This window comes from Pochonia chlamydosporia, chromosome 2 (assembly GCF_001653235.2).
Source record: "Pochonia chlamydosporia 170 chromosome 2, whole genome shotgun sequence".
NCBI lineage: Eukaryota > Fungi > Ascomycota > Sordariomycetes > Hypocreales > Clavicipitaceae > Pochonia > Pochonia chlamydosporia.
In genome coordinates, this window is record NC_035791.1 from 2,399,352 (window position 1) to 2,423,832 (window position 24,481).

General features: G+C 52.2%; 8 protein-coding genes across 8 annotated transcripts; 5 read left to right on the forward strand and 3 right to left on the reverse strand.

Annotated features, from left to right (window-relative positions):
- Positions 1–413: 413 nt before the first annotated feature.
- VFPPC_02848 (NOL1/NOP2/Sun domain family) lies at positions 414–2,207 on the forward strand (the record flags this gene model as incomplete). Its single annotated transcript, XM_018282429.1, has 2 exons — positions 414–587; positions 678–2,207. The coding sequence occupies 2 exons, from the start codon at positions 414–416 to the stop codon at positions 2,205–2,207; spliced, it is 1,704 nt and encodes a 567-aa protein (XP_018146900.1).
- A 3,546-nt stretch (positions 2,208–5,753) lies between these two features.
- VFPPC_02850 (multidrug resistance protein) lies at positions 5,754–7,656 on the forward strand (the record flags this gene model as incomplete). The annotated part of the gene is made up of 3 exons (XM_018282431.1): positions 5,754–6,420; positions 6,537–7,229; positions 7,298–7,656. 3 exons carry the CDS (start codon positions 5,754–5,756, stop codon positions 7,654–7,656), a joined length of 1,719 nt encoding a protein of 572 aa, XP_018146902.1.
- An 879-nt stretch (positions 7,657–8,535) lies between these two features.
- VFPPC_13346 (major facilitator superfamily transporter) lies at positions 8,536–10,317 on the forward strand (the record flags this gene model as incomplete). Its single annotated transcript, XM_018291123.1, has 2 exons — positions 8,536–8,725; positions 8,792–10,317. 2 exons carry the CDS (start codon positions 8,536–8,538, stop codon positions 10,315–10,317), a joined length of 1,716 nt encoding a protein of 571 aa, XP_018146903.1.
- A 493-nt stretch (positions 10,318–10,810) lies between these two features.
- On the reverse strand, positions 10,811–11,409 carry VFPPC_13347 (NADH ubiquinone oxidoreductase subunit; the record flags this gene model as incomplete). Its single annotated transcript, XM_018291124.1, has 2 exons — positions 10,811–11,253; positions 11,322–11,409. The coding sequence occupies 2 exons, from the start codon at positions 11,407–11,409 to the stop codon at positions 10,811–10,813; spliced, it is 531 nt and encodes a 176-aa protein (XP_018146904.1).
- A 953-nt stretch (positions 11,410–12,362) lies between these two features.
- Positions 12,363–14,490, forward strand: VFPPC_02851 (calponin; the record flags this gene model as incomplete). Its single annotated transcript, XM_018282432.1, has 2 exons — positions 12,363–12,529; positions 12,600–14,490. The coding sequence occupies 2 exons, from the start codon at positions 12,363–12,365 to the stop codon at positions 14,488–14,490; spliced, it is 2,058 nt and encodes a 685-aa protein (XP_018146905.1).
- A 1,110-nt stretch (positions 14,491–15,600) lies between these two features.
- VFPPC_13348 (MYND domain-containing protein) lies at positions 15,601–17,259 on the reverse strand (the record flags this gene model as incomplete). Its single annotated transcript, XM_018291125.1, has 1 exon — positions 15,601–17,259. The coding sequence occupies one exon, from the start codon at positions 17,257–17,259 to the stop codon at positions 15,601–15,603; it is 1,659 nt and encodes a 552-aa protein (XP_018146906.1).
- A 3,919-nt stretch (positions 17,260–21,178) lies between these two features.
- Positions 21,179–21,964, forward strand: VFPPC_02852 (6-phosphogluconolactonase; the record flags this gene model as incomplete). The annotated part of the gene is made up of 1 exon (XM_018282433.1): positions 21,179–21,964. The coding sequence occupies one exon, from the start codon at positions 21,179–21,181 to the stop codon at positions 21,962–21,964; it is 786 nt and encodes a 261-aa protein (XP_018146907.1).
- Positions 21,965–22,425: 461 nt separating this feature from the next.
- Positions 22,426–23,868, reverse strand: VFPPC_02853 (hypothetical protein; the record flags this gene model as incomplete). The annotated part of the gene is made up of 1 exon (XM_018282434.1): positions 22,426–23,868. One exon carries the CDS (start codon positions 23,866–23,868, stop codon positions 22,426–22,428), a length of 1,443 nt encoding a protein of 480 aa, XP_018146908.1.
- Positions 23,869–24,481: the final 613 nt, after the last annotated feature.

Below are 24,481 nucleotides of genomic sequence, written 5' to 3' on the forward strand. Positions count from 1 at the left end.
GGACTAGATAGATAAAATCAAGGTGCACATCTGTTTGCCATAAATGGTCCTTAACGCAAACCTGTGGTGTGTATGAGCTCAGGAGGCAAATCGCCCAATGAGAGATGTTTTTGTATCTGATCATGGTTTTGCTAGGTCCGACAGGCGTATGCATAGTCACAGGCAAATAAGAGAACCTGAATGAGGAATATTCTGGTCCATCTTCTTGTTTCTAGAAGTCAAATTCTAGTGCGATGGATTTTGATGCAGTTGAGGATGTCGGCCGTGTAAGTCGGGTGAACTCCGGCTGATTAGATGTTGCCTATTTTGAGTCGGAAAGTGCGCACCTGCCTTTTCACCAAAACCTTGTCATTGATCCCAAAAAAAAAAAAAAAAAAAGGCCTTGGTAGCCTGCATTTGGCTTCTTTCTTAAAATGTCTCTGTACCATGAGGCTGCTGATATTTTATCGACATCTTCCCAAGAAGGAGGGAGCCTAAAATCTCGAGTCTTTCGAAGGAAAAACATAAAATCTACGCCAACCCAGCTGTACGCCTTGGTGTTTGAATCCTGCAAATGGAGTCCCATTCTGAAAGAAGTCATAGAAGGCGCCGACATACTCAAACTTGAACGCAAGGTAAATTGACATTGATATTCTTCCGCATTGTAGAGGTGAATTCTCGCTGACATGTTTTGAAAGCTTACTCCGACACTGGCGCTACTCCTCGTGCACGATTTGTTGCTTGCCAAAGGAGGCATTGCCTTGCCGCAGAGCCATGGACTTAGAGCTAGCATTGAGAAGTACAAGGGCCGTATCAGCTCTGAGTTTACTCGAGCTAGGCTACGACGCAAAGCACCCTCACTGCAGGCACTAAAAGCCCAAGTTGAGAAGGCTGCTGCGGGTGAGGAAGCTGCCCACCCACGATGGGTACGTATCAACGCTCTCAAAAGCACTCTTGAAGAGCAGCTGGATACTACATTTCGAAACTACTCAAGGGCCCGCACCATACAAGATGTGGTCACAAAGGAAGGGAAACAATTACTCATCGACGCGCATGTTCCCAACTTGGTTGCCATCACGCCTGGGTGCGACCTCAGTAAGACGGAGGCCTATATTTCCGGCAAGATCATACTGCAGGACAAGGCATCATGCTTCCCAGCGTATCTTTTGGATCCTCGGTCTGAGGACGGTGATGTGATCGATGCATGTGCTGCTCCAGGTAACAAGACAACGCACTTGGCGAGTATCATTCACAGTCACCAACCGGAGTTTGAGTCTGAGTCACAAACCATCTTTGCGTTCGAAAAGGACTCCAGAAGAGCGCAGACGTTGGAGAAGATGGTCAAAATCGCAGGATCTAAGAAGATGACCCGCATTGCGCTGGGGCAGGATTTCTTGCAGGTTGATCCGCAGTCAGAGAAGTTCAAAAACGTCGGCGCTCTACTTTTGGATCCAAGTTGCTCTGGGAGTGGAATAGTTGGTCGAGATTCTATGCCAGAACTACATCTGCCAGGCCAGCCACAGCCAAATTCAGGACGAGGGTCAAAAGCAGACTCGACTAACAAACGGAAGAGAAAACATGAGGAGGTTGGAGAATCTAACCAAACAGTCATCCGCGACGACGACGGAAACGAAACTGTGATGAAGTCGGAAAAGGACTTGACTGAACGGCTGGACGCATTGGCGGGCTTTCAACTGGCTATCTTGTTACATGCCTTCCAATTTCCATCCGCGAAGAAGGTGACCTATTCCACTTGCTCCATTCATTCGCAGGAGAACGAGCACGTTGTCATGGCAGCCCTGAATTCCGACATTGGCAAAGAAAAGGGTTGGAGAATAGTACAGAGAAATGACCAAGTCAGGGGTATGAAGGACTGGCCAGTTCGAGGTCTCGTTGCAGCCTGCAATGGAGATGAAGCAGTAGCCCAAGGGTGTATCAGGTCATACAAAGATGACGGACACGGAATCATGGGGTTCTTCGTCGCTGGATTCGTTCGAGATGTCACCAACGGAAACGAAGCCGGTGATGGCCCATATATCAGAGATGAGAGCGGCGTGATTATTCGAGATTTGCTTGGCATGCCGATGCTGAAGTCTACAGGAGCAGTGGTTCCTCTTGTCAGTCGAGATGACGTCGGTCAGGATACAAGCAGCACAGACAGCCATAAAAGCGTTGAGGATGACGGCACTGATACAGAGGAAAGCGAATGGGAAGGCTTAGAAGACTAGATACCAAAGCAACATGTGCATACAGTACAATGGACCAGTGTATAAGCATTTCGACGCATTGCTCTAAGATGCTCGGACTTGGAGAATCATATCAACAGCTCTTTAAGGTGATAGGGGACCGGAAGAATGCAGCACAGCTCTGGCAAAGGTTGTCTGAAGAGTTGTGCGACACGATAGCTGTCTGGTCAATGGGATCAGTACTGTTACGTTGTGATGTCTCGTTGCTATAGGTTGGACAAAACGTCGTGCTTTGCTTTGCAGCACATCTGGCGGCTCTGGCGCTGAGCAATAATTTATTTCCCTTGCGACACACAGAGCTGATGTGAATCGTCACCAACTTGGATTTTGCGCCTCAAAATATGACAGAGTTTTTCGTCGGAACCAACACAGAGAACAGAGCTAACTAAGACATATCATAGCATCCTTGACCCCTGAGTTTAGTGGGTATCTCTCTTCTCGATACCGCTCGCCACTAGATAATGTTGTACGAACACAAGCGAAATTTATGATGTAACGGAATCAGGGACCAAGCTTTGGGACAACTTGTCCGGACTCCGTACATTGTGGTCCGAACTGCGTTCGTTCAATAGAGCATGTCAAGCTTCAGCCATGTCATGCACGTGCTGACCACGTATGGACATCACATCCAGGGTGAGGAAGAGGACATGGGAGCGAGGTTAAATTTTAGGCAACGAGCCTGGCTATATCCAAAGAGATTCCTGGCGACAAAAAGCCCGTATAAATTTACCTCAAATAACGCAATACAGACAAATTGTCGACGACAAACACCAGACTGGTTCGGCTCACCACCTACCGAGGTACGGAATTGACTGGTGAAGGGACCAAGTTCACGACTGGGACCTCAATTCCAACCAAACCCACCAGAGGCTTGAGCCACCGACTCCACTGCATGAGTGTCCTTGTCCCTGGCTTGGCTATCGCTCAGCCGTCTCTCGGCCGGATGATGACTGGGGCGGTCCCTGGTGTTCATCCACTTGAGCCACTGGCTGGGAATTGGATCGGCATTCGGCTTGCAGCCAGCAGAAGTGGATGGAACATTGGCGGTGGGCGACCTGCAAAAACAAGCAAAACCAGCGACGCTCGAAAATGCCGCGATGTCGCCTTGGCCAGCCCTAATAGGCCGGTCAGCTAGCCCTGGTTGCTTCAGAAGATCATCTTTCGCTATGCTTGCTGACCGCCAAACATCCCGCAGGTCAGGGCCACGTCAGTGTCATCAACCAGCGCGATGCAAAGCAACCCTACGAGGTTCCAGCGGCACATCTGAGGAGAGTGGAATGGCCAGATTTGACAGACCAGCACCATTGCTGCTTCTGGAGGCGGAGTTGAATGAAACAAGTCGCATTGCCAGTATTTCTCAGTCATGATGAAGCCCGGGTTTCAGACTGAGGATTAAGCCGATCTCCCACTGACACCACAAGGTCAAAACAGAGCCACGCTGCCAGAGAATATGATAGGAATGATGAAGTGTTTCTGCATGACCTCCACCGGCAAACATTGGTTCCGTAACGCCTTGCTCGAAGCTGGATTGTTCCCCCTTTTTCCCTGCTGATCTGTGACGGCAAAGAGAATATCGTGCTCTGGAGTATTGCAGCATGGCTGGCAGTACGGAGTAGGTCGAGGATTTTTTATGTGTCAGGGAAGCGAACATTTCGTGGGAGTGACGTTGACAGCGCCTTGTTGGGTACCGGTACAAAGCACGGTCGCAACAACTAACTACGGTCTTTGTGAAGAGCTGGCTGGTAAGCAGAAAAAACGAGAGGGCATTGATGAGATGGGACGGCCACGATCCTGTTGGTGCCAAGCTTCAAATCTTGAGTATCTGGGTCAGCGCATTGACTTGGGGATGTGTCAGACGGCACAAATCTGTGAGGCGTGGGGGTGACTTGACTTTTCCGAAACTCGACGAGTGGAACGGACTTGTATTACAGACATGAATGATGCCATGATGCCATGATGCCGGAGACATGGCTTCGCGTACACGCACAACAGCATTGCGGGTGCTGAATGGGAATGGGCTGTGGCTTCTTTGGCCCCCAATTTCGATTTGCCTCCTCCGCACCAGACCAGACAGCACTTGACTTTCTGATGCACGCTGATGCGAGAGAGCGGGGGCAGCCGCACCATTTCGAACGGCGCCAATGAACGATGTACCGAAGCGGACAAGCTTCCATGTCCAGGCACATGGAGGCAAGGCAAAGCCAAGCCAGGCCATCCATTTCCACCGTTGGAAATCCGGGGGGTTTCTTGGCTCCCAAGCCTCCAAGCCCCAGTGACTAGCCCATATCATCCATCTCTTGATCAGTGAATGGTTGAAGGGTCAAGGGTCAAGTTGAATGGGGGAATGGATGGAGCCGAGCTGGAGTTGGAGGTTGAAGAGATCGTCACTATGTCGGATGGCCCGACTCCGGGACTACTCCGTCACTCTTGCAGGACAAGGCTGTCAAGGCTCTTTGTCTCTTTCTCTTTCTCTTTCTCTTTGTCTCTTTCTCTTTGCGCCCTTTTGTCCACCAGACCAACATCCTTGGGCGATTCTTGGGTCCCCCTTGAGGTCCTCATCTTCTGCTCTCCAGGCCGTGCCCGACTGCCAGTTCAGTTCACACATCATTTTCGCTCATTCTTGCCGATTTGTTTCCGCGAAGTGAGACACTTACCCAAATACCCGGGTGGTGTTGGCCGGCTAGACTCGTGTATTCACTGTACTCAGTCCGTATCTCGGTTCGGACCTACAACTTTGACAGCTCTCCTTTCACAACCTCTCAAGTGCTTACCCTTTTTACCCTCTTCTCCTCTATAGCACATGTTGCTTGTCTGCTGTTGGTGGTGGTTGCCATTGTTAAATCAGCACTTGAGCGCAGTTGCTTGCTTGGTAAATCATACTCATCTCGGGTTCTGAACCCCTTTGGATGTAGCAAACCTCGTTGCACAGCATCATCGTCGCAAATCAAGGCCCCCTTCAGTCTTCTGCCAGAACCAACCACAGGCGCTCCCGTTGGCACAGAACAGGGTTTACTCTCCCAACGCCATAAACACTGTGCATTTCCAAAAATACAGACGACTTGGACAGGGCGAGGCACAAAGTACCTTCCGACGCAGTGAGACTCTCGGAGTGAGATCACGCCTTTCAGCTGGCCAATCCACGCTGCCTCGGACTGTGAGACTCATCTCGTCCGACTGAGTTCAATGACCTGCCTACTACTCGGTACTCTATGTTTCGTCTTTACTCCTCGCCTAGAGTACAGAGTACAGAGAACAGAGTAGTGTTGTTGTTGTTGTTGTTGTTGTTGTTGTATGACCGTTCACTGACCCACGTTGTGCCGCCAAATCGCAATCCCAACGACTGGCAACCACTCCGCTGCCGCTATCTCTCTTGTCCTGCTCTCTTCAGTTCTCTCATGGTCGACTTTGCTTCACCCGCAAGCAGTGCCGTCTAAATCAGGCTACTACCTAAGTAGAGAGAATCAAGCCGGCGGCAAGACTGAGAGCACACCGCGAATCGACCTCTCGGAAAGTTGCTCGACGGCAACTATGGCAGCAACTTCATCCTCTTCTTCGTCGTCAGCATCGGCCGCCGATCGGGACGTGGAGTCCCAAAAGGGCCAAAAGTCACATAAGCATTCGCATTGGAGTATCTTGATAGATCAAGCTGGTGTTGATGACGCCGTGCTCCATCACAAGTATGCAGGCCAAGGTACGGACGAGGCACCCTACCTCGTTGAGTTCCTACCCACAGACCCTCGAAATCCTATGACCTTCCCTCACTTCTTCAAGTGGACCATTACAATCATTTCTGCGATATCGACCCTTGCTGTCTCTTTCACAAGTTCGGCCTACTCAGGGAGTATCCTCTCCATCAAGGAGGAGTTTCAAGTGTCAAATATAGTTGTAATCTTGGGAGTTTCCATGTTTGTTGTTGGCTTCGCGATCGGGCCTCTCTTCTGGGCTCCGTTTTCTGAGCTCTATGGCCGGCAGAAGCTCTTCTTCTTGACTTACATGGCGCTGACGGTTTTTAACGCTGCTGGAGCTGGAGCACCAAACATGGCGGCCCTCATTGTGTTGCGCTTTATGGCTGGCGCTTGGGGATCATCGCCTCTGACCAACTCTGGAGGCATAATTGCGGATCTTTTTACAGCCAAGGAACGAGGAATCGCAACCAGCATTTTTGCCATGGCCCCTTTCCTTGGCCCTGCTCTGGGTAAGTATTTATCTTATCCTCGCAGCCGCATACCGGTAGACTTCACAGATGCTCTATCCACACGATTCTGACACGCGATGTGAGTTCCTGCGCGTACACTACTAATTTGCAAATAGGCCCTATAGCCGGTGGGTTTCTTGCCGAAGCGGCAGGCTGGAGATGGGTGGAGGGCTTGACCGCAATCTTCACTGGCGTGCTCTGGATTATTCAATCACTTGTTGCGCCAGAGACCTACACCCCTGTATTATTACGAAGACGGGCAGAAGAGTTATCGAAACGAACGGGAAAAGTGTACAGGTCGAAAGTCGACGCCGCAATGCCTCGGAAAACGCTCTCTGGTCAAATAAAGACAAACCTCTCAAGACCTTGGGTCCTTTTATTCAAAGAACCCATCGTGTTTCTGACTAGCATATACATGGCCATTGTTTACGGCACGCTGTATCTCTGTTTTGCTGCATTCCCCATCGTGTTCCAGTCCCCATATCCCGAGGGATGGGGTTGGAAACCCGGTGTCGGAGGACTGTCTTTCGTGGGCATTGCGGTTGGCATGGTTGCTTCAACGGCCGGGACAATCTTGGACAATGCTCGATATGGACGTATAGCAGCCAAGCATGGAGGTATGGCGCCTCCTGAAGCGCGACTTCCGCCAGCTTTGGTGGGAGGCGTCATGTTACCAGTTGGGCTTTTCTGGTTTGCATGGACGAATGGTACCAACGTCCACTGGGTTGTGCCCATCATCGGGTCGTCTGTTTTTGCTTCTGGCTTGGTGTTGGTATTTTTATCGCTTATGAATTATCTCATTGATTCTTGTAAGTCTTGTGGTTCTGACCCGAAAATCTGGGAAATCAGCGGCACCCGTATTAACAGAAGCAACCAGACGTCATTTATGCCGCATCTGTACTGGCTGCCAGTTCTGTGCTTCGGTCACTATTCGGGGCTGTTTTCCCTCTGTTCACCTCGCACATGTATGAAGATCTGGGTGTACATTGGGCCAGTTCGATCCCGGCGTTCCTAGCGCTGGCTTGCATGCCGTTTCCGTTCTTATTCTACAAGTATGGCGAGAAGATCCGCCTCAAATGCAAGTACTCCGCAGAGGCTTCGCGGATTCTTCAGCAAATGATGGCCAAGCAACAAGATGCGCAAGAAAACGAAGGGGCAAGCGGGGTCGAGGCTGTCGAGAAGAAGGAGAATACGAGGGGAGATACCAAGACGACATTGACGCCTGACAGGAAGTAGTTGGGGGTTTTCACCCGTATATTTTGTGATGCCTATAAAGAGATGGGACGCATGATATTGGTCAAACATCAAGAGCATATTTTACGGCGTTACTCGGGAGTTTTATCATTTGAGCATATGCGTATGCTTTTTCCTTTTCCTTTTCGCTTTCCCCTCTTTTTCTTTATATATATTTTAGATTTCTATTTTTTCACTCCTTGGGCGTTGCAGTAAGGAACACACTAGAGCTTCGGAGACTCGACTCCACACTCCGACTCATGTATCTCGGCGATACGGCTGCTAAATGTGATTATATATAGCATCTTCTTAATGAGACTATGAACTATGACCTTCAGATCGGTTGACGCTGCATCTAGTCTTCTAGTCTCTCAAGCTATGTTGGAAGTCGGTTTTCGTGGACAGAGCAGGCATGCACGCGGCGACGCTGTTTCAGACTGTGGCTAGATGTTGGTGGTTGACTGAACTGGGCTCGAGCTCAGACTCATTGGTGATTGTATAACATTGTTGGAGTTGAAAGGCTTTGATGCTTGAGCATGAGCCATTTGCTTTGAAACATTGAAGGGACCAAGTGCGGACTGCCCCAGACTGCACGGTGCCTGGTACCTGGCGTATCAAATAACGTACTCATGGCTAGCCTGAGCAGTGACACAACACTGTGCGAATTCTCGACCCACTCCATCACTCCTAGTCCCATCTCACGCTGGTAATGTCGCGCCTTGCCTTGGTTGCATCGCGTCCGCTCTGGTCTGGTCCATGTAAATTTATCCATCGACGGCGACCGCACCACACGTCGTCACGCCTCTCCACCATCATTTTTGTCTATTCGCCAACCGCCTCAGAGCCCCCCCTACGACCAGACGACCAGACGACAAGACGACTATGGCGACGTGGCCGCCGAAAAGCGCGAGCTCGTCTCCAAAGTCGTTTTACACAGCCAATGATTCAGAGATTGAGGGATCAACCACGGCCAGCAGTCCCGCCCAGGGTCTGCCTTGTCCTTATCGCGATGCTCGACCACTTCCGCGGGAGTTGAAGGACCACTGCCACATTTTTCTGGAAGAGCAACTTTGTATGTATATTATGCTGTTCAGTGTAATGCCTTGGCACAAGATTTATGTAGGCTAACATCAGCCAGATTCCTGCGCCATCAATCTCTTGAATAGCACTCTGGGTTCCGGCATGTCAAGAAGGACGCCGTCCTCCAAGTCTGTCGCGATACCGCCGCCGAGCCATCTGGCGTTACTATGCACCCTCATCGTTCATCCCATTCACACAACGCGCGCTGAAAGACCCGAGCATCGAGACGTATCAGCCATGGCACTGGACTACCTCCGCAACCTGCTGACTGTTGTTGGTCCCGTCAACGCGGGGTTCCGCGACGCCTTCCAGTTCCATCATGCTTTACCGCGATCCAGTCGCCGATCAGGATTCACTAGCCCCAATGCAGATAGCGACATGTCAGATGGAGATGCAGAGCGCGATCAGGACCGTCTGCAAGGGCGTATGGCGAACCGAAGCAGTTTATGGTTCCGGGGCCAAGATCTCTGGACGACGATTGGGTGGGCGTTTAACACGAGCACTTTGTATCCCGAACGGTGGCGGTATTGGAAAGTCTGGCTTGAGTTTATGCTGGATGTCCTCGAGACGGACTGGGATGAGAGGGAGCGACAGGATGAGGCAGGTCATGCGGCCACCAGGAGAGAAGGCGTCGCACCAACCACGTCGCGGAGTGAGTCGATGATGGCAATGTACATGGAGCAAAATACGGATGGACATATGGCCATGAACCTGAAGCGTATTATGAAGGCTCTTTTTGCTGATGGTGGCGCTTTGTCGTCGTCTACTTTCCTCGAATTGTTTGAGCGGGAACCGCGCGGTCCGAAGAAGGCTTCCAAGAAGAGGAAGCGGGATCAGGTGCTGGACCTGGAAAACGACAAATTCGGAGACTATTTTGACGATGATTCCATATCGTCGGGTATATCGGAGCCGCCTACGCCGCAGAAGTCTCGAAATGGGAGAAAGAATGACGCCATGGGTATTTTGCGCCCCGGGTTGGTCGAGTCAGTTGGTATTCGTCTCAGATTCTTCAAGCTCCTGTCCGCAACGACTGCCGCCCTACGGAAGCAGCGCGAGCTCGATAATCTATATGAGGATTACGTGCTTGCTATAAAGAAGCTTCCTCTTCAACTCTACGCCCTCTACGTCACGCAAAGGGACAATCCCTTGCCGTCTGAAATCCACGTCACCCTCATACAAGAGCTTTTCCACCTCCTCTTGCCGCCTACCTACAAAGATCCAGCAAAGGTTGATCCGGAGGGCGATGCGGAAGGGAGACTCACCATGCCCATGCTCCAACACTGCTACGTCTCATTACCAGCAAACACGGTGGGCCTGGAGGACAATGCCAAGCTCTCGCTGCTGGTTGAGAATGCGATCCAACTGCTCTGGGTGTCTGATATGATTGAATACACGGACAATTTTGGGGACGCTTGCGAGAAGGGAATCCAGGCGAGGGAGGCAAAGGCCAAGAAGAAGCGGACGGGGAAAGTGCAGGCCGAATCGAGTGATGTTTCTGCGAGAGATGTGCTGACTCAATCTGGGGAGCGGATTCGGATACTGGTCCAGGTGTTGAGGGAGTCGGCGTGTGTCATGATAGAATGAATGTGGTTGCTGGGGAAGGCTTGGGAGGGTTTGGTGTCGATTAAAATGATTGCGGCTTGGTGGATGGCATTCACGAGATTCATGAATAACGGGATATCTGGCGTTTTTGGAAGAGCATGGGTGGGTATACAAAGGACGTACAGACATACATACAGTGCATGCCGGAGTTAAGGTACTATATTGTAGATGATACCATGTGAGGAATTCTTGTTATTTTGCATGATGGTGCTATTCATATAGTAGTTATTATAATATACACACATATATGCTAGACCATGCTACTATTTTGTACACATCATACACGCATATAGATGCCAAACTAAACTACCATTTTCTGCAAATCATACACATGTAGATGCCAAACTATACTACCAATTTTGTACAAAGTATACACTATTCATACAGCTCATGACCCAAAGCTAGGATATCAAAAACATGCCATCATCCATCCATCCATCCATCCATCCATCCATCAATCCATCAATCCATTAATCTACCTCTTCTTCCCAACACCCGGATTCCAAGCCGTCGGTTGCCAATCCTCACTCGGACCCCTCGACCTCGCCTTCGCCCACGGATCCTTCTCACCATCCTGCGTCTTCGCCCCAGCCTCCTCAGGCGGAGCTATCCCCTCCCGCGGCGCGTTCCCATCCTCCATGACCCGCGGCTTCGCCTCCCACCGCGCGTCCGCCTCGGCGGCAAGATACTTCATCCTCTGCTGCCGGACCACATCGCCCGTCTGCTCCTCCAGGGTCGGCGGGTCGCGCCGCATGTGCCGCAGCCATTGGTGCCAGAGCGGCGAGACTTTGACCTGCGAGTAGTGCGTCGATCGGGGGTAGTGCACGATGCGGCGCCAGCGGGAGTCGGAGGGGGATGTGGTGGCGGATGGTTTGGTGAGCTGGAATTCCCAGTATGTGTTGCCTTGGAGGTCATAGCCTGGAGTTTGAGTTAGATGGGTTGGTGGTGAGGGTGAGGGTGAGGGTGAGCGTGGGATGGGATGTTACCGATGAAGAAGCGCTTGCGCCAGGGGAGACGGAGGGCCTTCCATTTGTACCAGGCTTGGGCTATGGGGCCTATTTGTCTGGGTGGCATTGTGGGTGATGTGTGGTGGTGTTGGAGGTGGAAGCTTTTTTTTTATGTGACGTCGGGATACTGGTACTGTATTGTAGTTTGGGGTATTTGCGCCACAACTTGGGGGGCAGACAGGCGGGATGCGGCGGTTACAGCCACAGCAGGTGCTGAAAGAAGTTGAAGGTTCAATGTTAGGTGACTTATGCACTAGGCTGTATTGGGATGGTGTTTCTTTAACATGGTCTTGTTGCCGGGTGCTAGTGAGACCACGGACAATGATGGGTAATATTAATTATGCGTTGAATATTAATTGTTTGGGATTATGGTACTATTTTTGCCCTAGCTATGGATGGATCAGTTGGTTTGTTTTGATACGTGGTGCAGTCCCTCGTCTGTTTGAGCAACCTTGAAGCCTTGGCTGGACCCTGCGTAAACATCCGCCACACGACGCGCCATCACGCTGTTCAAGTATGGAAATACTCGCCAGAAATGTTTTTGACTATGGCTCTCTCTTTCACATTGCGTGGGCTCTTCGGGAATAGGACAAAGGGTAATTAATAATGCACACCTGTATGTGACAAATGCGTTTCATTGGCGGTGCAACAAGGTGCATTCCAGCCGGATCTTGAACGTGGCTGACCGGGTGCGAAAGTGAGAGCAGAGGAGAGCAGCCTGCAGCGCCCCTCCAGTCTGTGCATTCAGTGAGTGACGTGACGACATGAGATGAGCCTGAGCCCAAGCCAAGCCAAACCATACCAAACCATACCAAACCATACCAAATCAAACCACACCAGACGAACCAAGACTAATCATAAACCTGCCAATTCCTCCCTCCCCCCGTTTCTACAACTCGTTACGCAACGAACCAAGTTGCACAACTCGGCCAGCATCTTGCATTTTCACATTCACCCACTGTCTAGACTTGGAACCAACCTTTACAGGATACGGCATTTTGCCGCGCAACCACAGTCATCATGGCCTCGGTCACGTCCCTGGACAAGGACCTGCGCAAGATGCGCCTGGACAAATACACGCCTGCCGCTGCCAACGAGGCACGCTCGTGGATTGAGGAGGCTCTTGGAGAGAGGCTACCATCTTCAGATCTGCTGGAGGGCTTGAAAGATGGCGTTGCGCTGTGCAAGTACGTCTGCTGTGTTGCTTGAAGGAATCTCCCTGACCTGCGAGACTTGCTAACCTTGGACTCTGTGTAGACTCGTCAACCTCGCAACTCCTCCGCCGGGCATCAGGTTCAAGCAGTCTGCCATGCCCTTTGTTCAAATGGAAAACATCTCACATTTCCTACGCGCCTGTCAGTCCCCGCCGCTGAACCTCCAACAGCACGACACCTTTCTCACCGTCGACCTCTACGAGCAAAAGGATCCCGCGCAGGTTCTCCAGTGCCTCGGAGCATTCAGCAGGGCCGCGCACGACGCCAACCCAGGCCGTTTCCCTGAGCCGATAGGTCCGAAGACCAGGGCAGCCGGAGGAATCAGCCCGCAGGCATCGGGATACGGCTCACCCACTGGCCTTCGCGGCCGTGGTACCTCCATCACGAGCAATTCATCCTCCGCATATGGATCGAGACCGGTGCTTCCTCATAGAACTGGCGATACCACTCCCACTGGCCGCCGTAGTCCGACCAAGAGCCCGACGGCGAACCCCGGATCTCCCGGCCCTGTTAGCAGCTGGAGTAAGCGGGAGCATGAGGGGTCTACGGCGCCGGCGTGGAACATTGCCCAATACGGGTACATGGGCGGTGCGAGTCAGGGTAATCTAGGTATATCCTTTGGCGGTATGCGACAAATCACGAGCGCGAGTCCGCACGTACCTAGTCTGGCCGACAAGGAGCGTAAACGAAAGGAAGAGGCCGAGAGACAAGAGGAGGAGGAACGACAGCGACGCGCCCAGCTGGAAGCCGAGGAGGAGGCAGCTCGACGAGAGGAGGAACGCAGATGGGAACAAGAAACGCAGAGGCTGCGCGAGGAGGAACGCCGAAAGGCCGCCGAGGAAAAGCGCAGGTGGGAAGAGCAAGAACGTCAATGGAAGCTGACGGAGGAGAAACGACGTCAGGAGGAGCACGAAGCTGCAGCCAGGCTGGAGGAGGAGCGTAAACGAGCCAGAAGCCGCAGCGACGCCAGACTGCAAGGCCAATTCCTGAGCCAGTACCAGGCCGAGCAGGCGGAAGCAGATCGTCGAAACAACCGCAGCCAGCAACTCGAGGAGCAGCTTGAACGGGCTCGCCAACGCGAGGCCGAGTACGAGCGTGAGCGCCAAACACGCAGCACCAGCAGACCCGTCGGCGAAATCGTCCCCAACAAGGCACGCTCCAGGAGCCGTGGTCACCGCGGTACATCACCATCGCCCTCTGCCCCCTCGGCCGTAGGACCGCAACGCTCGCAGAACCGCTACGAATCATGGACCAAAGACGACGAGCGCAAGTATCTCCAGACCCAGTGGACCGAGCACCAGCACGACTCGCGAGAATCGACCCTCGAGGATTCAGTGCAAGCTGAAGTCCAACCAACACCTCCCCTCGTCACATCCCCCCGTCCTCTCCCCGAGCCAAACGTCACACCCAAACCGAAACCCAAACCACAAATACCTACATCGCCCAATCCCCCCAGCAGCAGCCGACCGCTCCCCGACCCCAAAAAGTACACGTCTCCCCCCTCGGCATCCTCACAAACCAGAACAGATCGCTTCCTCGCCACCAACACACCCCCCACTCAACCCAAGCCCCATCAAACATATGCGCGTGAACTAGGCGCCACCGAAGAACGAGACGGCGAAGACCGTCGCCGCGTGCAGAGCCAGGCGCAAACAAAAGCCGGCGGATGGGCGTCAAAGTCCCTCCTCGAGCGGGAGATGGAGATGGAGCGCCAGCGCCAGCAGGAGTGGGAGGAGTCGCAGAAGGAGACGGCCAAGGCGGTCCGCTCGGGAGAAGGCGTCGACGGCATTGGGGGAGGCGTCGGTGGTAGATGGGACGTAGGTCAATGGAGTGGCTATACGGGCGGCGATTCGCAGAATAGGGGAGCCCAGGGAATTGGTTCGGGGAGGAGACAGATTGTTGGTCCGAGGCCTTTGCCTGGTTCGAATCGGTGATGGGAGTGGGAGCTGATGATGCAATAGATGGGATGGGTAAAGGCGTATCTTGTGCGGATACCTAGTTTTAATTTGACGTATTGCCAATATTTGACTGTACAAGTGCTATATTTGCTGTGCGTGACCACAGTCTGTGGCCATGAGTATTTGCCCTCGTTCATCTCCGATCTGGCTCCTCCTCCTTGTTGTCCATGAATCCCTCCGTAAGGCTAGATGCCATTAGCATAGACTTTGACACAAGACTACCTACTCCCTACGTAGCGTCCTATTCCTGTCTAGTCCCAAGCTAAGTGCGAGTGTAATCGCCAAACGTCTGCCCATGTACGTCGCCTACCTCCTCGCCGTCTTCTAAACTGTTATCCTCGTCCAGGATGGGCAAATACTAATGGTCTACCCATACTTGGGTGGACAAATACTTATGACCTTCCACTCCGTAGGGAGCTGAGGACAGCCTACTCTTGGTCGTAGTCGTTGGCATCGGGTAACCGTCACTTACACACTTCATCATACGACTACTTATTATTGATGATACACAATCGGGACATAATTAAAATATAAATTTACCATTCGTGTATTATGGTATACATAGACAACGTATATACTCGTGTTTCCGCCATGGACTCATCTACAGCCCACCATACTGTGACAATGACAAGTCGTTTTCGCTAATCTCACCAAGGATGACTAAGTACTGCTTTCTTCATGGACATCCTGTGTACAGCCCAATGACCTAGCTTTTATTCCCGCATTCGAGACCGGACATAACTCGCTTCGCCCGTTGGCAACAATTCCAGTTTCACGACCCTCAGTATGTCTAGTCGCAGCCAACATGGCCGGTTATTGGAGTAGACGTCTCTCATTCGAGCGGGGTTGCAATAACAGCACCAGCACCAGCACCTCTTCTCTCTTTGTCCCCAGTCACATGTGGCTGTTGCCGCAAAAAAAGAAAACTTGTGACAGATATCTTGCAGTTGTCTGATACGACTGCGTAGGTTCAACTTTAACAATACTTGCCATAATGGCGGCCCGTTCCGTCGCGGCTCGGAGGCACTCGTTTTCGTATGAAGGGGGAAGGGATCTCTCATTCATGGCCAACATGTGCTTGCCCGATTAGGGTCCTTCGATGCCGTTCTGAGTGGCTTCGTCTCGACAACGTTTGCACATGCACCACCCTCCTAGGCTTCCTCGAGCCCATTCTCGTCGTTGCTGTACGGACAGAGAAACATCGCAATAATGGTTCAGGATCTCCTCGCCCTTCTTGATGCCTCCGGATTGGCCGCCGACAACCCGCTCCTTGCGAGCCCATAGGACCATGCGCCCACCCCAGTCCCAGGTGACGTTGGGGTCGCAATCGTGGTTGGCAAGGCACCAGTATGGATGGACTGCTGCCACATCTGGACGTCCGTCCCGGGGGTTCTTCCGTGCTGATGCTGTGCCGCGGAACTTGGCGTATAGGGTATTCAGTACCCAAAAGTCGTATTGGGGAAGAGACGTATATATGTCAATATCCATCTTTTCCAGTACATGGAGTGGCGTCTCGATGCTGTATTTGAAAGAAAACGGCAATGTCCACTCTGGTGGTGGGCCGGCATTGGGCGATATATCGATGTCGTTGGTAGCGGTTGGTACGAAATCTCCCCAGATGAATCGGACTTCCCGTACATCAAGGGGATGGATTTCTTGATGAGCAGCTAATGCCAGTACGCGAGAGAGCAAAAGGAGGTATAGCGTCTCGTCTGCCTCGGAGGCTTCGGGATCCTTGGCTATGGCGTCGACATCCTTCTCGCAAACAGCTGGATGGTAGCGCTCCTGTGCAATATCGTGGCAGTATTGACTGCAGTAAACAGTGTCATAGCACTCATCGCAATTCACAGCCTTGTTTTCACTGTCAAGGGGTGGAAGATCGGAGCTGCATGCGTCACAAACGGGATCCTTTAACCGATTGTTCGCTGTCAGTAGCGAGTATTCGCGCAGCACGTCCTCTCCCGGTTCTATATCTTCAACCGCAAACACACCGAGCTGCTTGCAAGTTGGAATTACGTCGTAATGGTCTGTGTTGCTTGCCCCTTCCAACAGAACGGGCAATGTGGCAACCTGTACCGCGCATTTCGGGGCCATTGTCTTGAGGTCTGCATTCAAGGTATCCAAAGACTCTTGCGCAAAACGGTCGGGTTCATGGTCATTCCATGGATAAACCTCTCGACGAACCACGCCAAAGTCTGGCAAGTCGTTTGTGTCAAAGTCATCGCGTCGCAGTCGACGTCGGGCCACAGTCTTTATGTGAGATTGTGTATTGAGAAGTTCTTTATTCTGTGGGGCGAGCTTTAAACCTCGTTCGCAAAAGCTGGAGGCACTTTTCAAGCATCCGCAGAGGAGTAGACTCAATGCTAAAACCTGGTAAGCTCGAATAGAGGCAAGACCGGCGAGTCGACGTGCAGCTTCTTCACCACCACCCAGGCTTTCGACGACAGCCGGCGACCACTCCTCAGGAAGGTCTCCGAAAGTCATCACCTCAGGAAAGGGAATGCATGTGTGCATCAACAGGCTCTCCATAGCCTTTTCATGGTATTCGAACCCTTCATTGCATACTTCGTCAGTTAACAACAATGCCTTGTAGGCATCACCGGCGGCGAGATCCGGGTAGCCCAGGTCGGAGTGAACGACGGCACGTTGAAGGTAGAGTATTAAGTCATAGGGCAGGCCGGCGAGACCTTCTGTCAACTGCAGTCGACGATCAAGAAGCTGCTCGCGAAGGTCAACGTCGTCCATTTCGTTTCGCGAAATCGTACGCTCGATACATGAGATGCGGAGCTATGCTCGGGACGCCAAGATTGCTGGTGAGGTGGTAACGAAGAAAAACCTCGAACCGAACCGCGGGGAACTCCTCGAGGCTGCTATGTGGTGATTTTTCCAGGATCTGCAACTGTCTTGGAGATCCGCCAAGGATAAGTGGTGAGTTGTGTGCCGTGAGATTTATGAAGCAACTCAATCTTGTTGGTGAAGGTCTCGTGACAACACAGCTACGGCGAGAAAACTAATGGCCAGCACTTGGGACAGCACTCGGGATGCAAGCCCAATTCGACGGGTCAATGCCCAATCGAGTTATGAATTTGGCAAGGGGCCAGGGAGTATGTTGTAGGATTTGGCAGAGTAGCAAAACGCCTCACAAGCCCTGCAACAAGGTCAGCATTACCACACAAGGTTTGAGAGGCACGCCACGAGGAGAATGGGGATTTCGTTGGACGAACCGAGCTCATAGACCGATATATGGCTAAAACGTCGCCCTTTCTGGAGGGTCGTACCTATGCAATGACAGATCGAGAAGAGGAAAAAGATCAAAAGGAACCGGTTGGTTCTGGGAGATGTGGTTCAGTGGCACCAAAAATGGACCGAAAGCGAAAAGCATAGGAAAGGATAGGATGGGATAGGATAGTAGGATGGATGGATGGGTCAATCAGCCTCCAGTTGGACAGGACAGGATGGACCCGGGAAGAACCAGGAGAGCATGGCTGTTTTGTTTCGCCCCTCCGTTTCTCTGTTCAGGGTCCCAGAATATGAAATTCAGGGTCCAGCAGACACTATGACTAGTGACCCAACAGGGGATTGATCATCAATCATGCCGATGTAAGAGTGTGGCTGCTATGATAGAGATCAGTGGCTTCACGCCAGCGGCCGGGCCAGGAAGGGCCAGAACTATCGAGAAAACGGCGGCACAGCTGCCCAGTCTGGGCTCTCACAGACCAGGCCACAGGCCAGACAGGCCAGGCTCCAGACTTGGGGCCAGGGAAGACAAGACAGGGCAAGACAGGGACTCGGGGTCATCTGCTCTGAACTCGCTGTGATGCTGAAAGTGGTGGTGGGTGGGACGGGACTTGGATTGATGCTTGATGCTTGATGCTTGACACTTGATGCTCAACGACGCTGAGGAATCGAGGCGCAGGCCATCCATCTCAGCCCTGGCAGCAGAAGCCAAGGAGGGTAAATCAGACGAGACCCCTGGTATTTTCGGATTCGTTGGATGAGAGCACTCGAGAAGAATAATGACCTGCTTTTCTGTGCGAGGGAGCAGGCATCATTGTGGCGGCGAGCGGTGGGGAAGGTGGCTCAAGAGCCTGGTAGCTTCAACGTTAGCTGGGCCGGCGGAGGAAGAAGCAAGAAAAAAAAAATTCTGTACTTTCTCGGTTTCTTGGCCTTGGGGCTGCACTGCATGTGGAAGTTTCGGTTTCCCTGTGTCTTCTGTTTGGCTCAGGCAGAGCCTCCACAGCGAGAAAGCGAGAAGCAAGTCAGGCTTAGCCAACAATCACTAATCGTCAAGCAGCGAGACCAGATTTGATCTGACCAGACTTGACCAGACCAAACTTGACCAGACCAGACGTGAGAAAGTCGACGTGGAACAATCGCTCCGTAGCGGGGAGTGGGGTCCCAACCAAACCAAACCAGACATTTCAAATGTCTCCTGCCTGGTGTGCTCCTGAGGTCGACATGGAGATGGAACCGTTCGAGGCTCTCGCCCATCCATCACCAGACACAACGACCTCGACTGTAGCGCGCTCTAGCTGTTGTCGATCCCTCAACTCTTATGCTGATGGTGCGCATCTTCCTAACGTCTAGAATACTTAGACAAAAGACACGAGACACTGGATGCCCACGCTCTCCTACCGAACACCGCGACTGTAAACTACCGGCCGGGAACATTCTGCCCTTGACGATATGCAGTTGGCTGACCCATCTGTCTTGTCTGGACTCTCATAGGCACACAGACCATCGGAGCATGCACCGAGAGGGGAACAGTTGAATCATCAAATTTGCTGGAAACGTACGTCATGGTGACAACATACTGGTAAGGGTGGCGGGATCTACAGCGCGTTCCTCAGTCAAGTTGCAATTGCTTCAATCAACTGAGCCAAGTCGATGGCCAGATACTGCATTTCAGAAGTCCTGCTTGTTGCCGACAATCTGATGTGGCCGAGCCAGGTGCTGGCAGCAACGCCAAAACACCATGCCGTCTCAATTCCTTGCATTGGCATATGGCTCAATGAATATGCCTTCACAGGCCACGCACCAAGTCGACAAGACATGTAATATCCCGATTCTGAACACATACATTGATCGAGACTACATACGTATCGGCTTTCGATGGTATTAGTCCTGTACCAAGGAAATTTCTTTTTTCGTCGCTTCTCAAAAAGAGGAAATAATTGGACTGCAGATGCTCTCTCAAGCCCCAAAATTGGCAGTTCCTCTTGGCAGTTCCCAGTCAATGTCCATTTACCCCTCCAGCTCTCCCGCTTTTTTCCAACCCGACTGGACCAGCTTCCAACGAAGCCGTGCTCCAATACCTAGGTACTTTGGCAACATGGAAGCTACCCCGCCCTGCCTGCCCCCAAAATCCCACGCATTGATTTCTGCGCAGGTTTCAATCAATCGATCAATCCTGTTGAGTCGCCTTCAACATGTTGACAGCAACTCTAGCAGCATTCTCACATACATTCTGTACAAGCCAGACACATTGTAAAATCAGGTATTTTCACTAGACTTTACTGATATTGGGCAACTACAAGTGCCAAGTACTTTGACATCAACAGCGTCGCCAATACTTAAGTAGATGGCCTCAACATTTGTGACACTGGATGGGCGATCACGCCACGACTCGCCGCCAGGCTTCATTCAACCTTTTGCCTCGTTCCCAACGCTTGGCCATCAGTGGGAACCAATGCAAAGAACGCTTGACATGCCCGTGCAAGCTTCAGCATAGCGATTGGTATCAACACTCACTCGTTCCACGAAGTACAGTCGACGTGGTCATGGTGGTCTGGTGAAGGTTCTTATTCGGGCAGGCAGATGAAATGCGCCAGGCTTGATGCAAAGCATGTGAAGATGGCCAAAGCCAACCAAAGTCGCAAATAATACTTAAACCCACGTCACGCAGGCACTCGGCTCATGCCGACAACGTGGTCAGTACCTTGCTGTTGCGTATCCAAACCTAGATTCTCTTGTACCAGACTCTTTACAGACCACATGCTGTGCATCAAACTCAGACTCGTCGACCTGGGCAAGATAAAAATTCCTCCATAGCCATAATTAGAACAGACAACGTCATGCCCGCCCATTCTGTCAATGCCTTTCATCTTATCAGAGCCACATGAGTGGAAGCCCCACCAGACAGCCTCTAGAATTATCAATGCAAATTCTTGAGCCCGCACCGCACCAGTTGATTGACCTCACCACAGTCTGGTTGCTTGCACCTGCCTGCAGTCCAAAACCGGCGTCGACCCCGCCATCAAACTTCAAGCCTCATTCGACTCCAAGCAAGCAAGCTGCATCATCATATCAATTCTCCAAATCCAAAACTCTCTATTGTCAGATTTGCTGCCAATCTTTCCGCACATCGCCACCACTGCTACCTCCACCGCCACAGATAGTCTTTCAGCTGACTGCCGTTGTTCGTTGTTGCTCACCACAGCTGCCACAACCGACGTCACCATTACAACTACACGAAGCGAAGCTATCTAGCCCAACTTTCCGCAACTCCCGCTCGCTGAAACCATCCACAGCACTCCGAGCCACCACAATCACTTGATCCTTGCGGCCCAAAGCCAGAATAACCCAACCTAACCCGACCTGCAGAACAGGTTGAAAACCCCCAAGTCTACAAATCAAACCTATCTCGCAGCAAGCCAGAGTCACCATGCCCAAGACACAGCCCAACCTCTACGCCTTTCGCAACGTCGATTCCCTAGCCACAGCCCTCCGGGGATATGTTGTGCAGAGCCAAAACGCAGGCTTCAACCGACACGACTCCTTCAAAGTTGCCGTCTCAGGCGGCTCCCTGCCAAAGACTCTCGCACAAGCCCTCCTGGCCCCGTCATCCGGCCCCGAAGACGTGATCGACTTCACCAAGTGGGAAATCTTCTTCGCAGACGAGCGTGCCGTGGCCCTCGACCACGCCGACTCCAACTATGGCCTCTTGAAATCCGAGCTCCTCGACAAGATCCCCGCCGACCAGCAACCCACCGTCCATCCCATCGACACCACCTACCTCGACGATACCCAAGAACTCGCCGACCAGTACGAAAAGTCTCTCGTCGGCAGCTTCGCCAGCCGTGACTCCGTCCGCCTCCCCATCTTCGACCTCATCCTTCTGGGCTGCGGCCCCGACGGCCACACCTGCTCCCTCTTCCCGGGTCATCCCCTCCTCCGCGAGACAGACGCCTGGGTCTCTCCCATTGAAGACTCGCCCAAGCCTCCGCCCAGGAGAATCACGCTTACTCTGCCCGTTGTCACACACGCCGTGCGCGTGGCATTTGTCGCTACAGGTGGTGGAAAGAAGGACATAATGAAGCAAATTTTTGATTCTCTCGAGGCTACTCTGCCGTGCTCCTTGGTCAACGAAGCCTCTGGCGAGCGATGCAGCTGGTTTGTGGACGAACCTGCCGTTGAGGGCGTTGGATTCCCTAGAAAGGCTTTCCTGTAGGCCACAGTATCGGTGGTGGTCCTCACATGGATGGTACACTTGTGACGGAAATTGAGAGATCGACCGTTGAGGGACGTGAAAAAAGAAATATCAAGCACATGCCCACGCAACAGGCTTTGCTGGTTCTTGTGTAAAGACACAGACGCCTTTTTTTTCTGCTTTCAATCCAATTAGAGCAGTGGGATTTAGAATGTTGGCGCTCGCGTTTGAGCAACATGCTCGTTAGGGTCTTGATTCGAAATCATGGAGTAGTCTTTTGCAATGGTTCAAAGTCGACCTGAAGGCGTAATAAACACTTCACCTGTTTAACCTCTGTTGTCACAATGTTGAAGCACCTTTTGATAAACAAGAACCCAATATGCCATAAACTTCAAAATGCTAAACTCATGTCGTATCATACCATTCATAACAATCATTAGCCGCAGGTATTGAAAAAAAGGATCTTCTTTACAAGCGCCGTCTCACATAACTCGCCAAACAGCTCCAGCCCTCGGGGTATCAATATCCTCATCACCCTCCGTATTCACCCTCTCTATCCACTCATCCTCCCTCGCCAGCGCCTGCTGCTCAATCTCCCCCATGGCAGCCAACTCGGCCAACATGTCGTACACAAGACTCCTCGACCCGGTCAACATCCTCTCCAAACTCGACATGTCAGTCGAGGCCGCGCCCTCCAGATCATCCACCTCTGCGAGCTGCGCGTTCCACATCTCCAACCGCCTCGTCAGCCCAGCACACTCCTCCCTCCAAGGAGCATCCAGCTCGCCGATAAACAACGAATCCTGTCCCTGGACCAACATCTTGTCCGCGTCGTGCCTCGCCCCCTCCACGTCACACATGTGGTCGACCCAGCGCTCAAACCGCCTCACAACCCTCGCATACCGGCCCGCAGGCTCACTGAGCGTCCATAAACCCGTGAATATCTCGTCCAGCGCCTGTATCTTCTCCTCTATTCCGCATTTCCCGCTGCGGGCCCATCGCCTCAAAGCGAGGATGTTGTCACTCTCCACGGCGGATTGCTCCCTGCTTGAGACGGCCTTGCTCTCTCGACTGAGTTCCTCGAATCGTGTGCCTAGTTTGTCCTTGGCGCTGGACTGCCACTGCGCTTGGACGGCGGGCGAATCTCGGTGCAGGAGGTGCAGTTGTAGGAGTTCGGCTTGTAGTTTGCTGGTTTCCGCGGACGCGGCTATATTGGCCGGGAGTTTGGAGGGCGACGGCGGAGCGAGAATAGCGGACGTAAGTGGTTTGGGGGCATGCGACTTGGCAGGTGAGTAGTGCTGTTGTAGTGTTGAGAACGCGGGTCGTATTCGGGGTTGTGCCTGTGCCTGTGCTTGTTTGACTACCGGTGGTGCGCTTTGCTTCGCAGGCGTAGATGGCCCTCTGTCGATAGATGTGCTTCGTCTATGTCCTAGTCTTGGAGCTGTCCCGACGGTTCGTTCTCTTGACGGCGGTCGCAACGAAGTAGCTGGCGTCAAGGTCGTCACTGTGCTCTTAGCACGAACGTGCGTTGGCCCTCGACGCGGAGGCTCTGCACTCCCATTACCAGCTGATGTAGGACGGGTCTTCACGGTCGGTCTATTCGCACTGCTCAACGGGGGGTAACGACTCGTCTCTCTCTTGGTTGTTTCTTGGGCAGACACGCCATTTTGCTTCCTGGATAATGATGTCGAGCGTGTTAATGTAGCGGATACAGGTCTGGTGGTCCGGGATGCCCCCGTGGTGTTTGTTGTGGTTGCGGATGAGTTTGGTCCAACGATTGATGTAGGTCGCGTGGATGGTTTGACTGGGAGTCGACTGGGGGAACCACTTCGGGTTGGATCTGTGCTGCTAGGTCTTATTGTCTTCTCTGATGGCTGCGATAGCGTTGGTTTGCGCAATGAGCGAGTTCGTTGGAGAGAGGACATTACGGCCCAGTGGTTGATAAAGATGATGGATGGTGGCTTCATGTCCAGGGGTCAAGAACCGAGGACATGCATTTGAAGCTGTGACGCCCCAGGAGCTATGATCAATGAAGACCCACCCAAGTGTCTTAAGGGTATCAGGTACGATCCAAAAGTTGCACGACAACAGTTCACGCGAGATGTCAGAATAGACAATTGCATGGGTTGAATCAGTCGATTATGACTATTTTCAAATCGACTCTCTTGAATTGACCCCCTCGATATATAAATATAATATTGGTGTGTGCTTCCGAGTGGTATCCTGGACATCACCCACGGTTTCACGTGGCTCCAAGACCTAAGTCGCTTGGTCTATCAAGACTGTAAAAAGTAAAAAAATGTAGGTATCTCCAATGCTGAACCAAACCTGACCGGTTCCAATAGATCCCCGTCTATAAATCCTGCCACTGACGGCCCCTCATTCTACATACGCAGGTCATGTCCGCTTTATAATTTCGATCGGCCGTGGACGGGTTGCAGCCGCCCTTCTAAGCTGGCCGAACCCTAAAAACAACCGGCTGCTGTGATAATACAAAGAAAATTGAAAACTAGAAAAGGAGTGCTGAAACCCGATCCT